This window comes from Pogona vitticeps, chromosome 2 (assembly GCF_051106095.1).
Source record: "Pogona vitticeps strain Pit_001003342236 chromosome 2, PviZW2.1, whole genome shotgun sequence".
Lineage (NCBI taxonomy): Eukaryota > Metazoa > Chordata > Lepidosauria > Squamata > Agamidae > Pogona > Pogona vitticeps.
Window position 1 is genome coordinate 4,352,296 of NC_135784.1, and position 20,662 is coordinate 4,372,957.

At 44.7% G+C, this 20,662-nt stretch overlaps 3 protein-coding genes across 5 annotated transcripts in view; 2 read left to right on the forward strand and 1 right to left on the reverse strand.

Annotated features, from left to right (window-relative positions):
- LOC140703825 (uncharacterized) overlaps positions 1–20,662 on the forward strand; it is a 412,915-nt gene that overhangs the window by 306,825 nt on the left and 85,428 nt on the right. The window lies entirely within an intron of this gene.
- LOC140703797 (uncharacterized) lies at positions 1,944–19,219 on the reverse strand. Its single transcript, XM_072987580.2, is given in 4 exon segments — positions 1,944–10,465; positions 10,467–12,074; positions 17,474–17,607; positions 19,060–19,219. Coding segments are annotated over 2 exon segments (1,602 nt in total). The 5' UTR covers positions 11,996–12,074; positions 17,474–17,607; positions 19,060–19,219; the 3' UTR covers positions 1,944–10,392.
- LOC110070897 (uncharacterized) overlaps positions 19,345–20,662 on the forward strand; it is a 30,414-nt gene continuing 29,096 nt past the window's right edge. The window contains exons 1-2 of one of the 3 annotated variants that reach the window (XM_072987435.2): positions 19,345–19,436; positions 20,395–20,529. The gene's annotated coding sequence lies outside the window, so the exon portion shown is untranslated. Of the gene's footprint in view, positions 19,437–19,874; positions 20,530–20,662 lie in introns of those variants that run through there. The other 2 variants (XM_078387078.1, XM_078387077.1) reach the window with 2 other exon arrangements.

The window sequence follows — 20,662 nt, forward strand, 5'->3', positions numbered from 1 at the left end:
TAATGTTGTTTTACCTTATTATTCTTGAATGTTATTAGTTGCCCAGAGTAGACTTCTGTCTAGACGGGTGGGATATAAATTTTGTTTAGTCGTTAAGTTGTGTCCAACTCTCCCTGACCCCATGGACCAGAGCACGCCAGGCCCTCCTGTCTTCCACTGCCTCCCGGAGTTGGGTCAAATAAAGTTGGGGTAGATATGTATGTATGTATGTATGTATGTATGTATGTATGTATGTATGTATGTATGTATGTATGTATGTATGTATGTATGTATGTATGTATGTATGTAGCATTTTTATAGCATTTTTTATAAATAAAAAAATAACAGAACTAGCCAAAATTCCCTCTCCAAAAGGAGCTTGGAGCCATGAATGAAATTTATATCAAATTGTAGATATTGTAGAGAAACCATGCTGGAGATTCCTTTCCAGCCTGCGAGTCTCATCTTCCAGCACTATCTCTAGATTACCCTTGTCACCTTCTGCACAGTATTCTTCTTCTTCTTCTTCTTCTTCTTCTTCTTCTTCTTCTTCTTCTTCTTCTTCTTCTTCTTCTTCTTCTTCTTCTTCTTCTTCTTCTTCTTCTTATTATTATTATTATTATTATTATTATTATTTATATGAGATCCTCCCCTGGCAGATCTGCTTTGATTTGTATTCCTGTCTTGAGCGGGGGTTGGACTTGATGGCCTTAAGAGGCCCCTTCCATCTTCACTTTTCTAGCATTTGTTTGATCGGTCTGTGGAAGGAAACAGCCTTGGAGCCTCAAACGGATTCTGCATTGCAGGCTAGAAGCAGCCCAGGGGCTCAGGGTGTCGGTGGGGCGGGAAGGGGGGGATCTGCACCCTTATGGCCGTCAAGGCGGGCACCCCCTAACTTTCAGCCCCACCCTGCCCGAGATCCCGTCTCCTGCCAAAAACAAAGCCGAGATATCCTGGTAGGACAACGACAGGATCCTATGAATTTCCTTCCGGCCTCAGAGAGGGCCCTTGGAAGGCCAGCTCCCTCCCCGTGGGGTGCAGCCGTGGGTCAAACATTTAAGCAGGGAACCCTGAAACCATCGCAAGTGACCGAGGCTCCCTCCTGCACCATCTACTCTTGTGTGTGTGTGTGTGTGTGTGTGTGTGTGTGTGTGTGTGTGTGTGTGTGTGTGTGTGTGTAGCCGCTGCTTAGGCCAGCCCCTTTTGGGGAGCGTCCAATCTCTTATCTTCCCAGTCCTCTCTAAGGGGTGAATTCTGGTGGTCATGCTCCAAAAAAAGAAATTTTCTCCGCTGAAAATAAATCTGAGAGGGAGGGAGGGACGGAGGAGCCACAGCCCTGAGTCTGCAAAGGCTGAACAAGGGCTGCTCAACGACAGGAGTTTTTGCTGAGCTCCTTCGCTCACAATTCAATTTTAAGGCTCCCCGAATAGGGTTCCTGAGGTACAGAAGGTGTTCAAAGAGGGCCTTCCCATGGCCATCAGCACCCCAGGTCTTGGTGGCTCAGCCGGCATTCGAACCCGAGTCTCCCGGGTCTTGCCTGACACTCCATCCACGACACCGCCGACCTAGGATTTGTACCAGGATTTCCATTTGGGCCTGCACTCTCTTCAACCAAGAAGGAAAGCAAAGCAAAGCAAAGCATGCTGGTTATATACCTCCCCATGACGCTTAAACCCCTCTCGGGGCAGTTTGCCATATAATGAGGCAGGCTACACGTTGCCCCTCACCCCGAACAAGCTGGGAGCTCATTTTGCTGACCTTGAAAGGATGGAAGGCTGAGTCAGTCTTGAGCGGGCTGCCAGGATCCTCTGGGATCAAAGGCTGACCGTGAGCAGCCAGTTGACTGCAATACTAGTTATTTCTTTAAAATATCCTCACCCTGCCTTTCTCCTGGAAAAGGAACCCAGGTGACATTGCAACAATGAAAGACCCTTTTTACAGTTGAAAACAAATGAGTATTGATATCATTGAAAAGCGATATTTAAAAAACGATGAACCATGAATAATGAGGCATCTTGCATCAATTCACAGGCAAAATGAAGGCAAAGATTAAAAAGTATACAAACATTTTTAAAAATGTCACTTGGAGACATCACAAGTAGCCATGTAAGCCATGCAAGGCCTCTGAAACATTCCCATGTTGCTTTGATGACACTGTCCAACCATCTCATCCTCTATCGTCCCCTTCTCCTCTTGCCTTCACATTTTCCTAACATCAGCATCTATTCCAAGGAGTCTTCTCATGAGATGGCCAAAGGATTGGAGCCTCAACTTCAGGATCTGTCCTTCCAGTGAGCACTCAGGGTTGATTTCCTTCAGAATGGATAGGTTGGTTCTCCTTGCAGTCCAGCAGACTATCAAGAGCCTCTTCCAGCACCACAGTTCAAAAGCATCAATTCTTTGGCAGTCAGCCTTCTTTGTGGTCAAGCTTTCATACATTGCTAATGGAAAAACCATAGCTTTGACTATTCAGACCTTTGTTGGCAAGGTGATGTCTCTGCTTTTTAAGATGCTGTCAAGGTTTGTCATCGCTTTCCTCCCAAGAAGAAGGAGTCTTTTAATTTTATGGCAGCTGTCTCCACCTGCAGTGATCATGGAGCCCAAGAAAGTAAAATCTGTCACTACCTCGATCTCTTCCCCTTTTATTTGCCAGGACGTGATGGGAACAGTGGCCATGATCTTAGTTTTTTTGGATGTTGAGCTTCAGACCATTTTTTGCACTCTCCTCTTTCACCCTCATTAAGAGGTTCTTTAATTCCTCCTCACTTTCTGCCATCAGAGTGATATCATCTGCATATCAAAGGTTGTTGATATTTCTTCCAGCATTCTTAATTCCGTTTGGGATTCCTCCAGTCTGGCCTTTTGCATGATGTATTCTACATATAGGTTAAATAAGCCGGGGGACAATATACAGCCTTGTCGTACTCCTGTCCCAGTTTTGAACCAATCATTTGTTCCATATCCAGTTCTAACTGTTGCTTCCTGTCCCACTTATAGGTTTCTCAGGAGATAGATAAGGTGATCAGGCACTCCCATTTCTTTAAGGACTTGCCATAGTTTGCTGTGGTCTACACCAGTGGTTCTTAACCTTTGTTACTCGGATGCTTTTGAACTGCAACTCCCAGAAACCCCAGTCAGGACAGCTGGTGGTGAAGGCTTCTGGGAATTGCAGTCCATAACACCTGAGTAGCCCAAGGTTAAGAACCAGTGGTCTACACAGTCAAAGGCTTTTGCATAGTCAATGAAGCAGAAGTAGATTTTGCTGGAACTCTCTGGCTTTCTCCATAATCCAGCGCATGTTAGCAATTTGGTCTCGAGTTCCTCTGCTCCTTCGGAATCCAGATTGTACTTCTGGAAGTTCTCGGTCCACATATTGCTGAAGCTTACCTTGTAGGATTTTGAGCATAACCTTGCTAGCATGTGAAATGAGTGCAATTATACAGTAGTTGGAGCATTCTTTGGCACTGCCCTTCTGTGGGATTGGGATGTAGACTGACCTTTTCCACTCCTCTGACCACTGTTGAGTTTTCCAAACTTCCTGGCGTATTGAATGTAGCACCCTAACAGCGTCATCAGATTTTAAAAAGGCCGTCCCTGGTAACCACATCAAAGGCCTCTGTAAGATATATGATGTCCACAAATTTCTCCTGAGACTGTTTGAGGGAGAATACCATGTCAGTGGTGGATCTGTTAGCTCGAAATCCACACTGTGATTCTGGGTAGACTCTGTCTGCAAGGACCTGGAGCCTCTTCAGCACAACATGGGCCAGCAGCTTCCCTACAACACTGAGAAGAGAGATGCCACAGTAGAGGCACAGAGTTCATGCCAAGTAGATTTCAAGGTTGGTTACAAGAAAATGGGATATATCACAGAAAAACTAGCCCTTATTCACCCTTCCAAAACATGATGTGGCAGAATGAAGAAATGGCATTCTGCAGCCCATGAAAGATGCTTTGTTAGCTGATGCTAACATGAATCACGGTTTGTGGGTAGAAGACCTGCTTACCTCGAACTACATAGTGAACAGGCTGATGTCATCCGCGATAGGGCAAACACCTTACTTCATGTTATATGGAAAAGAGCCATCCTTAAAGCACATGAGGGTGTTTGGGTGCAGTACATGGGTGCACGTCCCAAAAGAGATCAGAAGGAAGGGAAAAACCAAAGGCAAAGAAAATGAAATTTCTGGGTTATGAGAGAGGTTCAAAAGCATACCACTTTTTAGATGGGAACCAAAGTGTTGTAATATCTAGATCAGCTAATTTCTGTGAACGTGAAAATTGGGATAGAGTACATGGTAATTCTCAAGCTTTCATACCCATTTCAGACACAACAAGAAGAAGTGAGAATAGACAGTTAGAGCCAAAAGAAGAAGAGGCTGAAGATGGCATGAGCCGGTCCATAACAGAAGACCAAGAAGAGGATGACGGGCAATGCAGTGACTTAGAAAGTGAGATAGGAAATAAGCAGAAACCACAAGTCGAGGAAGAGCCACAAATCCCTGGGAGATTAAAGGGATTCCACCTACAAGGTTTGGAGTAGGGGAAATGAGGGTGTGCCATGTGTACCAGGAGCCCAAGAGTTATGAGGAAGTGATGTCACTTCCTGATGCGGAGAAGAGGAAATGGCAGGAGGCCATGAAGGAGAAAATGAAATAAATGGAGGACCACAGGGTCTTCACTGAGACTAGGCTGCCACCTGAGCATAAGGTGATTGGCAGCAAGTGGGTTTTCAAAAGAAAACTACAAAATAATGGAGGATTCAGGTACAAAGTGAGGTTGGTAGCTCAGGGCTTTACACACACAAAAAAACTGCATTATAATGAGGTGTTTTCGCCTACAGTGAGAGCTGAAACCATGAGAGTAGCATTAGTTTTAGCAGCATCTAGAGGTTATCTAATAAACCATTATGATATAACAACTACATATTTAAATGCAGACTTGAAAGAAGAGTTATGCATGGCAAAAGCACCTGGCTTTGAAGGGTCAAAACCAGGGATGGTTGATACATTAAATAAGACTATTTATGGGTTACGACAGCTAGAAACTGGAATCAATGTCTTCACGCGGTGTTAGAAAAAATGAATTACAGGAACAGTCTGGCTGATCCGTGCCTATATATAAAAGAGAATGGAAATGAATTGAATATATTGTTAGCATATGTGGATGACATATGTTTCATGTCAAAGGCTCAGAGCCAGATAAACATGTTTGAAAAGCAACTGAAAAAGGAATTTAAATAGAAAAATTTGGGTACAATACAAAATTATTTAGGGGTGCAAATAAAGAAACAAAACAATGGTTTTGAACTGAGTGAAAAGATGAAAATTGAGCAAATGCTAGAACGATATAATTTGCAAGATTGTAAAAGTGTACAAACCCCTATGCTTATAGATTTCCAAAAGTCTGATGAGATAAGTAAAGTGTTCGAAAATCAAGAAATTTACCAATCTGCAATTGGGAGTTTAATGTATTTAGCAAATTGGACTAGACTAGACATTGCAGCAGCAGTGAATATACTTAGCAGACATGTGTCTAAGCCAACTGTAAAACATTGGCAAGGTGTGAAAAGAGTATTTAAGTATTTAAAAGGAACAAGTGACAAATGTTTGTTCATAAAGCCTTCAAAAGAATTGAATTTGATGGCTTACGTTGATAGCGACTGGGCGAATGACAAAAGCGACAGGAAATCAATGTCTGGATTTGTAGTAATGTTTACAAACACCCTAGTAGGATGGAAATCTAGGAAGCAAAGTTCAGTTGCTACCTCTACAGCACAAGCTGAGTTTGCTTCTTTATCAGAATTATGTTCTGAAGTAATCTGGTACAAGCAAATAATTAAGGATTTAAAGGTTGAAACACATAATGCAATAAAAGTGTTGGAAGACAACACAACTTGCATACAAATAGCTGTAACTGAACAAATGAGGAATAGGAGCAAACATGTAGATATTAAATATCATAACGTGAGAGAAGCTATAAAAGAAAAGCTAATAGAACTACAGTACTGCAAAACCTTTGAATGCACAAAGACATGATGAAATAACTAAGGAACTGGGTATGATTTCTGTTCAGGCGTAAATAAGGAAGGGTTTCAGAGTATTGAAAATTTACAGGCCTGAACAGAAGAGAGCAGAAGTAATAATGAGCTCCCATGTTATACAGGTGTGTAATGTGCTGAGTCACAGTGACTCTGGAGAGGTGGTGACTTGGATCATGCAACCTGAGTACAATATTGCATGACCCTGCTGTGATTGGATAAGAGCAGAGGCTCAACTGTATATATATATATGCCATGTATAGAGGACATGTACCCTCCACCTTCATTTGATGATGCCATGCTGTCATGCTGCCACTTTCTACACTTGTACATATGCTGTAAATATATGTGCTGGAGGAAGCTGGACATGTCTGAGTGATTTATTTTGCCTTCTGGACCTGAAAATATCAACTTTGCTGATTTATACGTGGGTTTGCGGTAACAATTTATATGTGTATCAAATTTGTATGCCACTCCCCATGAGTGCCAAAGCGCGACTCCAGCTGATATACAGTGATCAGCAGAACAGTCCCAAGATCAAAGCAGACTGGTTTCAAAACAGTTTAACCACTTGCCCATAAAAACCGATGGCTCTTGAGCAATAAGGCGGAAAGGGGACAGGCAAAAACAGATGGTCAGGGTGGAAAGCCTCCCTGAATAGTGTCTGTGTACAGTGGTGCCTCGCTTAATGACCTTAATTTGTTCCAGTGAAATCACTGTAGAACGAAAATGTTGTAAAGCGAAAATAAAAAAGCCATTGAAACAAATTAAAACCCGGTTAATGCGTTCCAATCGGCTAAAAACTCACTGTCCAGCGAAGATCCTCCATAGGGGCGGCCATTTTCAGGTGCTTGTGCAGCGAAAAATGACTCCTAAACACAGTGGAAAGCCATTTTGAAAACCTGACGATCAGCTGTTTTGATCGTCATAATGCAAAGAATCGGTTCCCAAAACAGGGACTGATCATCGCAAAGCGAAATTCCCCCATTTAAACCATCATTTTGTGATCGCTTTTGAGAGTGCAAAAACCTCATCGTAATGCGGATTCGTCGTTAAACGGGGCAGTTGTTAAGCGAGGCACCACTGTATTTGCTTTTGAGCACAGAATATTATGGGACAATGTGAATCAGCCTGGCCATTGTGCTTCTGATTTGGATATGCCCCCCATTGCTCTCTCTCTCTCTCTCTCTCTCTCTCTCTCTCTCTCTCTCTCTGTGTCATGGGTCGATTTGTAGAGAAAGAATCTGGGGAGACATTCCTATGCCAGGATCAGCCCCTTCCCACCCAGCTGACTCCCACCTTCTCCCCCCCAGGCCCCTCTTCCTGCCCTATCCCTCCCTTGGCAGCCCCTCTTCCTCCTCTTCCTCTTCCCCCCTGCACCCTCCAAGCCCCTTTCCCTTCCTGGGGGACTTGCAGCCTTTCCCAAGATTTGGGAAAGATGGAGGGGCTGGGATTTCCCCTGGGGAGGGGGTCCTTGAGACTTTGGCTGGAAAAGGGAAAAATTGGGGGTGGGGGAAGAGCTAACTTACTTTTCATTCATTGCCTTTTTCCACCCACCAGTGCCTGCAGGATTCAGGTCAAGTGCGTGGCGGGGTGTCTCCTGGCAGGAAAAGCAATTCCCACCCATCCTGGTGCCTTGCTTGGAGGAGACATGGGGGGATTACCTCTCCTGCGCCCCCCACATCCGATCTCTCACCTGAATATCCGGGGGGAGCCTGCCTTGCAAAACCTTTTGCACAGAGCCTTCCCCCCAAAATGCATTGAAATCTGCCCCCCAATTAACCTGATGCACTGAAGGTTCTGCCAGAAAATCCCAAGGAGACCCTCTTTGCAAAGGGGATTCCCCAGGGCCGTAGCAGTGTGAAAAGAAGAGGCAGGCACACTTTTTCCACTCTTGGTTCCCATTTGAAATGCACCAAAGGAAACGCTCCCTCAGTTTTCTTTCGTAGCTCTATGTTCTCTGAGAATGAAGAGGTATTCGACCCAGAAGAGAAAGGTAGCAGAGTTTTGTTTCAGTCCAGGCAGTCCAGTTGAATGACACAAAGACAGCTTCTTCCAACACCAAGTGAATTTATAGCATATACAGAAGTTCAGCAATACAAACCGGCAGCATGACATTCGTTAGAAGAGATCCTGCAACTTCTCCACATGTCCACACAGTTATACACATGCACAGCCAATCAGTGTGGACATTGCATCATCCTAGAGTGCATGATTCAGCATTTTGCACACCTGTCAAATATGGCTGCTGATCACCATAGGCCTTCTTCTGCCTCAGTGTGGAAATTACCCATGACACCCCTCCTAATTTACACCTGAGCAGAATGTATTCCCAACTCTTCAGTTAGTTCTCTGTGTATTCTTGAAGGCTTTCACGGCCGGGATCTGATGGTTGTTGTGGGTTTTTTGGGCTCTTTGGCCGTGTTCTGAAGGTTGTTCTTCCTAACGTTTCGCCAGTCTCTGTGGCCGGCATCTTCAGAGGACAGCACAGAGTGGTGAAGAACAACCTTCAGAACACGGCCAAAGAGCCCGAAAAACGCACAACAACCAGTTCTCTGTGTCTTTGCACATCCAATGGTTTCGTTAAAATGTCTGCCACATTATTTTCTGTTTCACAATACTGCAGTTCAACAAGCTTTTCTTTTACTGTCTCTCTAACATTGTGATATTTAATATCAATGTGTTTGCTTCTGTATCTCATTGTTTCTGTGGTTGCCATCTGTATGAATGTAGTGTTGTCCTCAAACACTGTTACGGCTTGATCCACTTCTGCCGCCACTGCCTGCCACCCGCTGGGTTTTTTGTTTTTTCCCAGTTTGGGCCCTCGGGACTAAAAAGGTTCGCTGTGACTGCTCTATGCCATGGACGGATATCCTCATGGAGATCCTGGCAAAGGCCAAATTTTTAAGAACATTTGATCTAATTAAAGGTTATTGGTAAGCCCGGGTAGATAAAGATGTTTCAAACACATCTGCATTTGTCCCACGTCAGCTTGTTGAACTGCATCCGAGAGTGTTGAAGGGACTGGCTGAAGACCTTTCAGAACTGCTGATTATAAAGCGGCCACCATACAAACACCTAGGGAAAAAAGCAGTCATAAATAGAAGCCGACACGGATTTCTCTGTAACCCTCCTCATCTGATACCTCTCAACCCGTTCTCCCCACGGATCTTTTGCTTCTCTGATGGGTCATATTTCTTTCTCTGGGGCTTTAGGAGCTTCTCCATCCGCTCCTCAGGAGAGGATGGCACTCCGGTCAGGATGAGTTCATCCAGACCTTCTCCCTCACAAAGACAATCCGTGACAAGGTGTTTGAAGCTCATCTGGGTATCTCATAAGAAGTCTTTTCATGGTTGCAATGATTCCAGGCAATTCCAAAACTTCTTAATTCTGTACAAGTTCTTTTATTGACATCATTTCTAGGTTCCATACTTAAATATATTAAATCCAAAAAAAGTGACAGGAAGTCTTACATGTGTGAGGAAAAAACAGTAGGTTATGCAGAAACTGTAAGCTTACTTAAAATACAGCCTTGAACCTTGGAAAAAGATGTGGGTATTTAACCTTAGGTTATAGTCAAATTTTAAGGCAAGTTTGAATTAATAATACAAACACATTGAAACACCGGAGCTCAGAATCTAACAAGACAAAGAATACATCTTCAGAACACTTCAAAGTTTCTAAGAATACAATGATAAAAAGCAAAAAAAACCCTTTTCATTTTCAATGAAAAACATGCAAAAGTATTTAAACTTTAAAAATAAATATATACAAAGTCAAAAGTATTATTTGGCTCTAAGCACGTTGTTAACACACAGAAAATGTTCTCCTTACCCAGCCGTATGTAAAATCCATTGCTGGCTGTCACTGCCACACGGTTATCTTCCCTTTTTTCTACGGAATTTCACCCTGCATAGGTTCCATCGTCTGTTGTACTCCATGAAAACAAATCCTATGTGGCTCTCCATCCCCTTCTAATAACTGTGTGTGTTTATTTGTGTTTGTGTGTGTGTATGTGTGAGAGAGAGATCTATATTTATATCCCTTTGTTCTTTGTTCTTTTAAGGTGAGGCTTGTCCATGGGGCTTCTACTACACACTTCTGAGGCGTAAAGGACCTACCTCCGGCACTAAAGATGGTAGATTTGCACCCAAAGTGACTCCTTGACGCACGATTCTTATCTCTGTAGGTAGAGGTCATTGTGACAATGATAACTAAGGCTATGGGTCTAAATGAGGCTTTCGACATTAAATGCATTGATATCATTTGATATGAAGAAAGATAACTGCTCCTAATGAAGCTCTGCTTATATTCTGTGTATTTCTATCTCCCCACTGTGAACTTTTAGATGGGACCTAAGGCTACTGTTATGACTAACAGTAGCTATAATAGTCATAACTGTTATGACTAAAGCTCTTTCCACATTCCATGCATTTATACGGTTTCTCCCGTGTGACTTCCTTGATGTGAAGTCAGGTCACTGCTCCGCCTGAAACTCTTTCCACATTCCATGCATTTATATGGTTTCTCTCCAGTGTGAGTTGTTTGATGTGAACTCAGGTGACTGCTGTGACTGAAGCTCTTCCCACATTCCATACATTTATAAGGTTTCTCCCCAGTGTGAGTTCTTTGATGTGAACTCAGGTTACTGCTCTGACTGAAGCTCTTTCCACATTCCATGCATTTATATGGTTTCTCCCCAGTGTGAGTTCTTTGATGTGAACTCAGGTGACTGTTCTGACTGAAGCTCATTCCACATTCCATGCATTTATACAATTTCTCCCCAGTGTGAGTTCTTTGATGTCTACTCAGGGCACTGATGTGACTGAAGCTCTTCCCACATTCCATGCACGTATATGGTTTCTCCCCGGTGTGAGTTGTTTGATGTGAACTTAAGTGACTGCTGTTACTGAAGCTCATTCCACATTCCATGCATTTATACAATTTCTCCCCAGTGTGAGTACTTGGATGTCTACTCAGGGCACTTCTGTTACTGAAGCTCTTCCCACATTCCATGCATTTATATGGTTTCTCCCCAGTGTGAGTTGTTTGATGTGAACTCAGGTGACTGCTGTGACTGAAGCTCTTCCCACATTCCATGCATTTATATGGTTTCTCCCCAGTGTGAGTTCTTTGATGTGACCTCAGGGTACTGCTCTGACTGAAGCTCATTCCACATTCCATGCATTTATATGGTCTCTCCCCAGTGTGAGTTCTTTGATGTCTACTCAGGGAACTGCTGTGACTGAAACTCTTCCCACACTCCATGCATTTATATGGTTTCTCCCCAGTGTGAGTTCTTTGATGTCTACTCAGGTCACTGCTGTGACTGAAGCTCTTCCCACATTCCATGCATTTATACGGTTTCTCCCCAGTGTGAGTTCTTTGATGTCTACTCAGGTCACTGCTGTGACTGAAGCTCTTCCCACATTCTATGCATTTATATGGTTTCTCCCCAGTGTGAGTTTTTTGACGTGAACTGAGACCACTGCTGTCAGTGAAACTCTTTCCATATTCCATGCATTTATATGGTTTCTCCCTGGTATGAGTCCTTTGATGGTTACTGAGACCACTGCTGTCAGTGAAACTCTTTCCACATTCCATGCATTTATATGGTTTCTCCCCGGTGTGAGTTCTTTGATGTGAACTCAGATTACTGCTGTGACTGAAGCTCTTCCCACATTCCATGCATTTATATGGTTTCTCCCCAGTGTGAGTTCTTTGATGTCTATTCAGGTTACTGCTGTGACTGAAGGTCTTCCCACATTCCATGCATTTATATGGTTTCTCCCCAGTGTGAGTTCTTTGATGTGAACTCAGGGCACTGCTGTGACTGAGGGTCTTTCCACATTCCATACATGGATACAGTTTCTCCTCTGTATGAGTTATCTGATGCCTACTGAGGTGACATGCATTTATTTGGTTTCTCCCCTGTGTGAGTTCTTTCATGTGACATCCATTCCTGCCCAGTTGCATTTTCAGTTGTCTTTCCTTCCCCTTGTTTATGTCTTTCTGCAGCGGATGACCCAGATGTTCCTGGGCAATTCTTCTTCTCCTGTTCATCATTTGGTAGATAAGAAAAAGAGAAACAACCACTTAAGAAAGCTGCAGGGATAAGGAGAAACGCTTTCTGGCTCCGACTGAGTCATGGAGGAGGAAGGAAATGCAGGCAAAAAGGTGGGGGAGGAGAAACCGGGTGGGTGTGAGGTTGGACCTGGGGTAGTTCCTTTGGCCTTGAGGTGGGAGGGGCACTTCACTGAGGAACCTTTCAGGGGAAGGAGTCATGAAGGAAGGAACATTTCCATACCTCATATGCATAGTATTTTAACTTTATTTCCTTCTCAATTTTCATTTGGTAGAGGCAGATTTGCAGCCCTCCCTTAATTATTAGTGTAGAATTCTATTCTGAAACGTCTGTTTTGATGTGATGTTGGTATCCCACTCTAGCCGCCTAGAGTGGTCTTAACCAACCAGATAGGCGGGATATAAATAAAATAAATAAAATAAAATAAATAAAAATGCCTTTAAATGAAAATTGTAGGTTACGTAGTAATTATACAAGGGGCTCACAACTGAAAAAAGGTTGGGAAACACTGTTCTAGATGCATCTTCAGGAGCCTTTTTTATTAGAATAAGGAGAAAAAACTGTTACAATAATAATTGTATACTATTATAAATACTATTCATAATATAGTATAATTATAATTATTATATATTAGAATTATAATTATTATATAGTATAATAGTATAATAAAATAATATTAAATATAATATAAAATAGTATCTGTAAATACTGTTATATAGGCTATGATAAGGAGGAATAAATGTTACTAAAATTAAAATATTTTAAAAAGCAAAATTTTGAAAAGTTCAAATTAGAAATTAAAAATCACTTAAATGATTATAGGAAGATCAGCTGTCAGACTTTGGTCGAAATTTCTCATCTACAATGAAAACTGTGCCGATGATCAATTTTTAAATTCTCTTTTTTTATCCTTCCCAATGATTGTCATGAATTTTCCAGAAAATTAGAAGGGAATTTCTCAAATGTAATTAAAGAAAAAAAAATATTTGAATTAAAGTATTGGTTAGCAAAAAAAATGAACACCAATTGGGGGGGGGGGGAAGGACAGTGTAGGAAAAGGAACAGTTAACGTGGATGAATGCTATGCAGCTCGATTATTGGACTGGAGAACGGGTAAAGAGTAGTGAGTGGGCAAGGCAGGGAACTGACAAAGTCTGCAGAGATAATCCTTCAAAGGGAGAAGAGAAAGGACAGGTCTATGAATGGGATGGGATGTAGAATTTATAAGATGCTCTTCTGGGTAGAGAATCATGAGGCATTTCTGAAAATAGGATAGGAAGCAGAGATGGCGAGGGAAACAGGTCCTGAGTTCACAGAATCTTAGAATTGCAGAGCTAGAAGGGAAGCGAACACCCAACCTCTGGCTCCAGAGTGAGAGACCTAAACCAATGCGGGTAAGAGGAAAAAAGTATTTGATAAACCACATCGGCCAGAATAAAAACTCAAAGTTTATACATTAAAACGGATAAGGTATTTGACCCCAGCAAAATTAAATATTATGAATTCTGAATGGTGCACATTCTCTTGCAGATGGGGTCACGTTATTGGTCCTTGCCTCCTGCCATCAAGGGCTGGGTAACAAGACCCAAAGAGTTCAGCAGACAGTGGGGAGGAAGCCAGGGCCCCTGATCCTGCCTCTCACATCCTTTGAGGAAGAGGTTTCCTCTGAGGAAGAGAGCAATGGGTTGGGGGCTATCCCGTGTTTTGCACCAAGGGTCCTCTGCACAACTACCTGCCTCCTGGGCAAAAGTGTCATGGGTGTGTCCTCGTTGCAAGGAGCTGTCTAGATAGAACATGGATACAGAGGCCATCATCTTAACCTGGTGGGATTCCAAGAGCAAATGGGATTCAGCCATCCCAGGCTATCCAGGAGGGGTAGGGAGGGCCGTGTGGGAGGTGGGGTAGGGTTAGGGTTAGGGTTAGGGGCCATCTAGGTCAAAGAAGGGGTAGAATCCATCAGAATGGACATGGATGGTGGGTCTCAGTCTATCATAGATTCACTGGGGGTTAAACTGCGAGACCCAAGGAGTGATGTGATGGGGGGGGTGCGCTCGTTCTCCAGATCAAAAACTCCTTGGTTTCTGAAGGGCGGACTAGCCATAGATGAGGAAAAGTAATTAAAAAGAAGTTGAAAGGGAAGGTTACAAAAAATCTCTCCAGATGGCATGGAGTCTGTTTCATACAACAGTAGTCAAGGCCCAGGGGAAGTATATACCGCAAAGAAAGAGGGGCTCAACTAAGTCCAAGAAGGTGCAGGCATGGTTAACGAGCGAGTTGCAGAGGCTTTTAAGGGAAAAGAGAGGTCCTTCCGTAAATGCAAATCTTTCCTAGTGAGGAAACCAAAAAGGAACACAAACTCTGGCAAAAGATATGGAAGAAGATGAGACAGAAGGCCAAGAAAGAACGAATGTAACATTATGGCCAGCAACATAAAGGGGAATAATAAAAGATTCTTTAAACATGTTAAACTTGCCAGAGAAGCAGCTGGCCCTCTTAATGGAAATGGGGGAAAGGAGGACTTGGAGATGGCACAGAAATTAAACAAGTTCTTTGCACCTGTCTTCACAACTGATGACCTTGGGCAGATTCTGCTGCCCGAATGGCCCTTCTTGAAGAAGGATTTCAATGAGATCCAAGTTCTTCTCCTCGAGCCACACGTGTCACCAGGAGGGTCTTCTCTGGAGGCCTGGAAATAGTCTACAGCGACTCAAGTAGGAAGGAGCCTTTTTTCCAGCAGTAGAGTCAGCAGAAAACTAACTATATAGACCTTCCTACCTTGGCAGGATTTGTATAGAAGACTTCAGGAGCCATAGATCTCTTGAAGAATTTCACAAGGGAGGGACAAGCAAAATTACAGGCTGAAGTAGTTTCCCTGAAGAATATGGTTTTGCCACAGAGTTTAGCCACTGAGAGGATGCTCCTGCATCGTGGTGGACTGTGTGCCTAATATAAATCAAACACATTGAATGTATCAGGATGCCTCCAAGGACTAGTATTGGGTCAATGACATGGTAGCCGACTTGACTGTTAGGAATCGTGATGATAGGGACAGAAGAGTTGAATCCAGGTTCATGGGATTGGTCTTGGATAATGTCAAGAATAATTTCCAGGTCTGAGGAGAACAAGGTGTATTAATGAGCAGCCATGACAAACAGGTGTGTAGTAATGCTGAGCCATGATGACTCATGAGTGCTGACTCATACATGATGTAATGTTTAATGTGATTGCCCACAGGCAGATGTGCATAAATATATATGTGAACCTGTACAATAGATGTATCTTCCTGCTCTGTGATGAATGCTATCCTGTTATGCTGCCAGACTGCACTTCTGTATATATCCTGGTGTTGGGAGAAGCTGCCTGCGTGTGTGTGATTTATTTGGACCGCCTGGACTGGACATTACTCTGCTGATTCTACTGAATTTCCACGATTTAGTGCTAACAGGTAACTTCATGGATGCTAGACTTATCCACCCTACGATATGCTGTACAGTGGTGCCTCACTTAACGAGGAAGTCACTGTACGATTGTTTTTTTTTTTATAGCTTTTGCGATCACAAAACGATGGTTTAAATGGTTGTGTTTTTTTTCATTTAACGATGATCGGTTCCCTGCTTCGTCAGGTTACAAAATGGCCACCGGCTAAAGAAAATGCCCTCCCCGCTGTTTTTAGGACTGACTTTTTGCTTGACAGGAAATGGCCGCCCTATGAAGGATCTTCGCTGGACGAGCAGATATTCAGCCCATTGGAAAGCACTGAACGGTTTTCAATGAATTTCAATGGGATTTTTATTTCGTTTGACAGTGTTTTCGCTCTACAGCGATTTCGCTGGAACGAATTAACGTCGTCAAGCGAGGCACCACAGTTGTGGTTCTTATTATCTGGGGATTTTTGTATGTGTTCTATCTAGACTTTTGTCTTTTTGTGTTTCTTTCATTCAACTTCAAGCCCAGGAATGGCTATACAAAGAGAAGCAGATTTAAATTCAGCGTGTTTCAATTGTCAGAACTTAAAAAGAGAGGAATGATATCTAATTCTAAACATTATTTCCTATACTGTATTCTTTCTTAACCTTTGTATTAAGTCAAAGGCCTATATTTCACACTTTCCAGCCCCTCCCCTTTCAGCTAGCAGGTGGCCCATTTAGGAATGGCTATACAAAGAGAAGTAGATTTAAATTCCGCGTGTTTCAATTGTCAGAAGGAGTGATACCTGGATATGGCCGAAAGTAGTTTTATTCCTGGTCTTGAAGTACAAAATCTTATTCTTCATGTTATTTCCTATATTAATTCTCTCTTGACCTTTGTATTAAATCAAAGGCATATATTTCACACTTTCAACTAGCAGGTGGCCCATTTAGGAAAGCTGCCCAGGGGCCAAACACAGATAGAATCATAGAATCATGGAAAAGTGAAGTTGGAGGAGCCTACAAGGCCATCAAGTCCAACCCCCTGCTCAAGTCAGGAATATAGTCCAAGCAGATATGCCAGGTAAAGGGCTAGGTTTTTCTTGAAAGCCTCCAGGGTTGGAGCACTCCAAAATAGTTGAAACATAAAACCCACGAGGGAGACAGAGGCTGCAGTCCATACATCTGGGCCCTGCTTGGTAACCTAAATATATTATTAAGAAAAGGAAGTTGGAATACACTTTCTTCCAGACAGTGTGGGGGCATCCAACAGGAAGGTCATCAAGGGGAGGTGGGCACACCCCAACTATCTATAAGCGACCCTTTTGTTTGTTTTCCGCACGTTTATACCCAATTTGGTGTAGGATCCAAATATTATGTATATTTTAGCTAGTGAGTTTGTAGAACTTTATGACTCTTTGTTACGGTATAAAGTTCCTGTACACTGTATTTTCGGGCTCTTCTCTGCCTTTAAGAGAAGTCCCAGATGACTTTGCATTGCCTATTTAATAAAACTGGACTTTGGTTCAGGTGGTTGCGTCTTGTCTGATCTCTTGCTGGTGCTAAGATATTGGGTAGCGGGCTTGGTCCGTAACGAAACATTTACAGGGCCAGAGGACGGGACACTGTACTTCAAGAAGGATGGTGACAAATGGGAACACGTTCAGAGGAGGGTAACAAGGATGGTCAGGGGACTGGAAACCAAGCCCTTTAAGGAGGATGTCCACAAACGTGGACAAGTTTAGAAGAGGGCAACAATAATGATCCAAGGACTAGAAATCAAACCTGAGACCACCATCCTTCAGATTTGATTTTGATTCCAGCCTTGTGGTAGGGATTCAACATCAAGTCGATCTACGTTACTTCTCAGTTTGTTCTTCTATTAAATAACTGCATCTAGACAGGAAGTCACAAGAAACCTCCTCCACACTCTCTATTGCCCAGGGGGCCAAAAACCTTTACCTGGAGAGACCTTCTTGTTTTCCAGATATCTCAAGGAGGACACACGGGGGGGGGGGAGCTCTCTGGCCTGGATGCAGAAGATCCCATTTCCCCTCGACGAAATAAGAAGTCAGCTCCTGAGAGAACACCAGCAACTGAAAGGGGAAACCACAAGGAAAAGGTTTGAAAATATTCTCCCTTCTGCAGGCTGGGACAGAAGAGGCAAAGGGTCCAAACTCCCAATTCAGAAAGGGGAACTGGCAAGCCCAGAAAGCACTTCCTCGACTTAAAAAAGAAAGAAACCAACTCGATTCATGGCATCCCATTGCAGTTGAAATCTAGGGTTTCACAGAGAAGAATCTGGGGCGTGTTGTTGTTCTGCCTCTTGAGGAGAATTTCAGGAGGAGAAGTTCCCTTTGGGTTTCCTGATGTTGCTTCACAGAGGCTGCTCCCAGTCGGTGGTGAGCGATGAAAGGGGCCCTCTAAGGAAATGGATTTAATTTTATTTATTTTTAGGCCCGCCTCTCCTCTGGATCCTCCCTAGAAGAGCCACAGAAGGAAAACGTCCTGAACCGTCCGAAAAGGAGTGTCTCTCAGTCTCTCTGTGTGTGTCTCCTGGGGGGGGGGAGTAGCCTGCCTTGGCCCCTTCCCTCCCAGCTGACCCCCCCCCCACACTCCTTCCTTCTTCAGATACATCTAGCTTTGACAATTTCCTTCCTTCTCCTTTTTCTCCCCCCCCCCCAATGTTTGAAGACTCCCCGAGTGGCCTTTGGCTAAAGAGGCAACAGTATATATAAAAAGAAAAGAACGATTTATCCAAACTCTGCCAGATTATCCCTCCTGGTCTTCCTCATCATCATCACATCATCATCTTCTTCTTCTTGGCAGATCCTTGGTGGCCAACTTAAGTCCTTTCCTTCCAGCCAAGCCTTTCCATATCCCCCCCATCCTGATGTTTCCTCTCTTCTCCCTCCCAGGCTGGAGTCTCTGCCTTCACCCTCCCCCCCACTTTTTCTGCCTCCGCACCCCTTTCTGCCCCCCCCACCTTCCTCTCCCTCCTCTTCCTCCATGCCAAGCCGCTCCCCCCCCGGGCGATGCAGCCTTAAAACCCCTTTTCCCACTTTTTCAGAAGGTGGGGGGCCTGGACTTTTGGGGGGAACCCCTCGTGTGGGGAGGGAAGAGGGGGGGAGAACCACGTTCCTTCCTCTCCTTCCTTTTCTTTTCCCCACAGCCACCGAGGCTTCCAGGAGAAAGTCGGGGGGGGAGGTCTCCTCAGAGGAAAATCCAGGTTGAGGCACCCCTCCATGCACTCTCCCCCCCCCACACACACACACACACCACACACACACACACACACACAAGGTGCCTTTGCTGGGAGGGGACATCGGGTGAGTGGGTGGGTTTCTTCCCTGCTTCCAGAGGGGGGGGGATCTCCGACCTCCCCCCACCCAACCCCCCAATATCCCCAACTAGGGGACTCAGAAGGAAAGATCTGCAATTCGGGCCCGTCCAGGAAAAGGGGGGGTGGATTTGCCATCCGGAGGGAAGGGAGTTTAATTCCCCCCCGACAATATTTTGCAAAGACCCCTCCCCCCAATATGGCTCACCTCCTTGCAGGTCCCGTGGCGGGAAACTCCCGAGGAGACCCTTCCGCACAGCGCCCTCCCCGGAGACCAGAGAGACGGGAGGAGACAGACTGGGCCTCTCACCGCTTCTGGTTTGGAGAAAGGCAAAAAAAGGGAATACGCTCCTTCTCTCCTCTTTCGTAGCTCTAGGTCCCCCCCTCCAACCAAAAGAGACTCATGAATGGTAGGGGAACCTAGAGATACGAAAGAGGAGAGAAGGAACTCGTTTTTTTTCCGCCTTTCTCCAAACCGGAAGCGGTGGGAGGCCCAGTCTGTCTCCTCCCGTCTCTATGGTCTTCGGGGACGGCCCCAGCCGAAGGGTCTCCTCGGGAGTTTCCCGCCTCGGGACCTGCAAGGAGGTGAGCCATGCGGGGGGGGGGGATGCAAAATATTGCGGGGGCGGAGTTCTAAAAAGGGAAGGCAATTTCCTCTTCCACCCCCCCCCCATCCGGATTGCAAAAATGGCACACACACCTCCCTCCCCTTTTGTGGTCTCCCAAATTGAACACCTTTCCGTCCGAGTCTCTTCTTTGGGAATACTGGGGGCGCGGAGGTGGGGAAATTTATATGTGTGCCTGGGGGGGGGCTCAACCTGGGTTTCCCTTTGTGGAGACCTCCTCCTCCCTCTCCCCCCCCCACCCGGGGTTCCCCAAAATGGGAAAGAAGTTTTTAAGGCTGGACCCCCCCAAGAGGAAATGAGGGGGGGCATGGCAGGACGAAGAGGAGGAAGAGGAAGGTGAGGGGGGGACACAGAGAGAGAGAGAGAGAGAGAGATGGGCGGGGAGGCAGAAAGCGGGCTGGGCAGAAAAAGGGGGGGGTCAATGGGGAGGGAGCCAAGCCAGGCAACCTCCCAGAGACACACAAAAACACAAACAAACAAAACACAGACTGTACTTTTCCGGTGGTTCATGATTTTTTTCCTTCCGTGGCTCTTCTGGGGGGGATCTAGGAGAGAGGAGGGCAAAAAATTGAGAGGGGAACAGAAATCCACTTAATCAGCCCCCCCCCTTTTATCGCTCCCCACCAACTGGGAGCAGCCTCTGTGAAGCGACACCAGGAAACCCGGATAGAGGTTCTCCTCCCTAAATTCTCCTCAAGAAGCAGAAGAACAACAACATGCCCTGGATTCTTCCCAGTGAAACCCTAGATTTCAACTGCAACAGGAGGCCATGAATTGAATTGGGTTTCTTTTCTTTTTTGAGGAAGTGCTTTCTGGGCTTGCCAGTTCCCCTTTCTGAATTGGGGGTGTGGACCCTCTGCCTCTTCTGCAGAGGGGAGAATATTTTTGACCCTTTTTCTTGTGGTTTCCCCTTTCAGCTGCTGCTGTTCTTTCGTTCAGGAGCTGACTTCGTACTTCCTCCGGGGAAAACGGGATCTTCTGCATCCAGGCCAGAGAGCTCCGCCTGTGGGTGTCTTCCTTGAGATTTCTGTAAAAAAAGAAGGTCTCTCCAGGTGAGGGTTTTCGGCCTCCTGGGTATAAATGTGTGGAAAACAAACAAGTGGGTCCTTATAGATAGTTGGGGTTTGCCCACCTCCCCTTGAAGACCTTCCTGTAGGATGCCCCCACACTGTCTGGAAGAAAGTG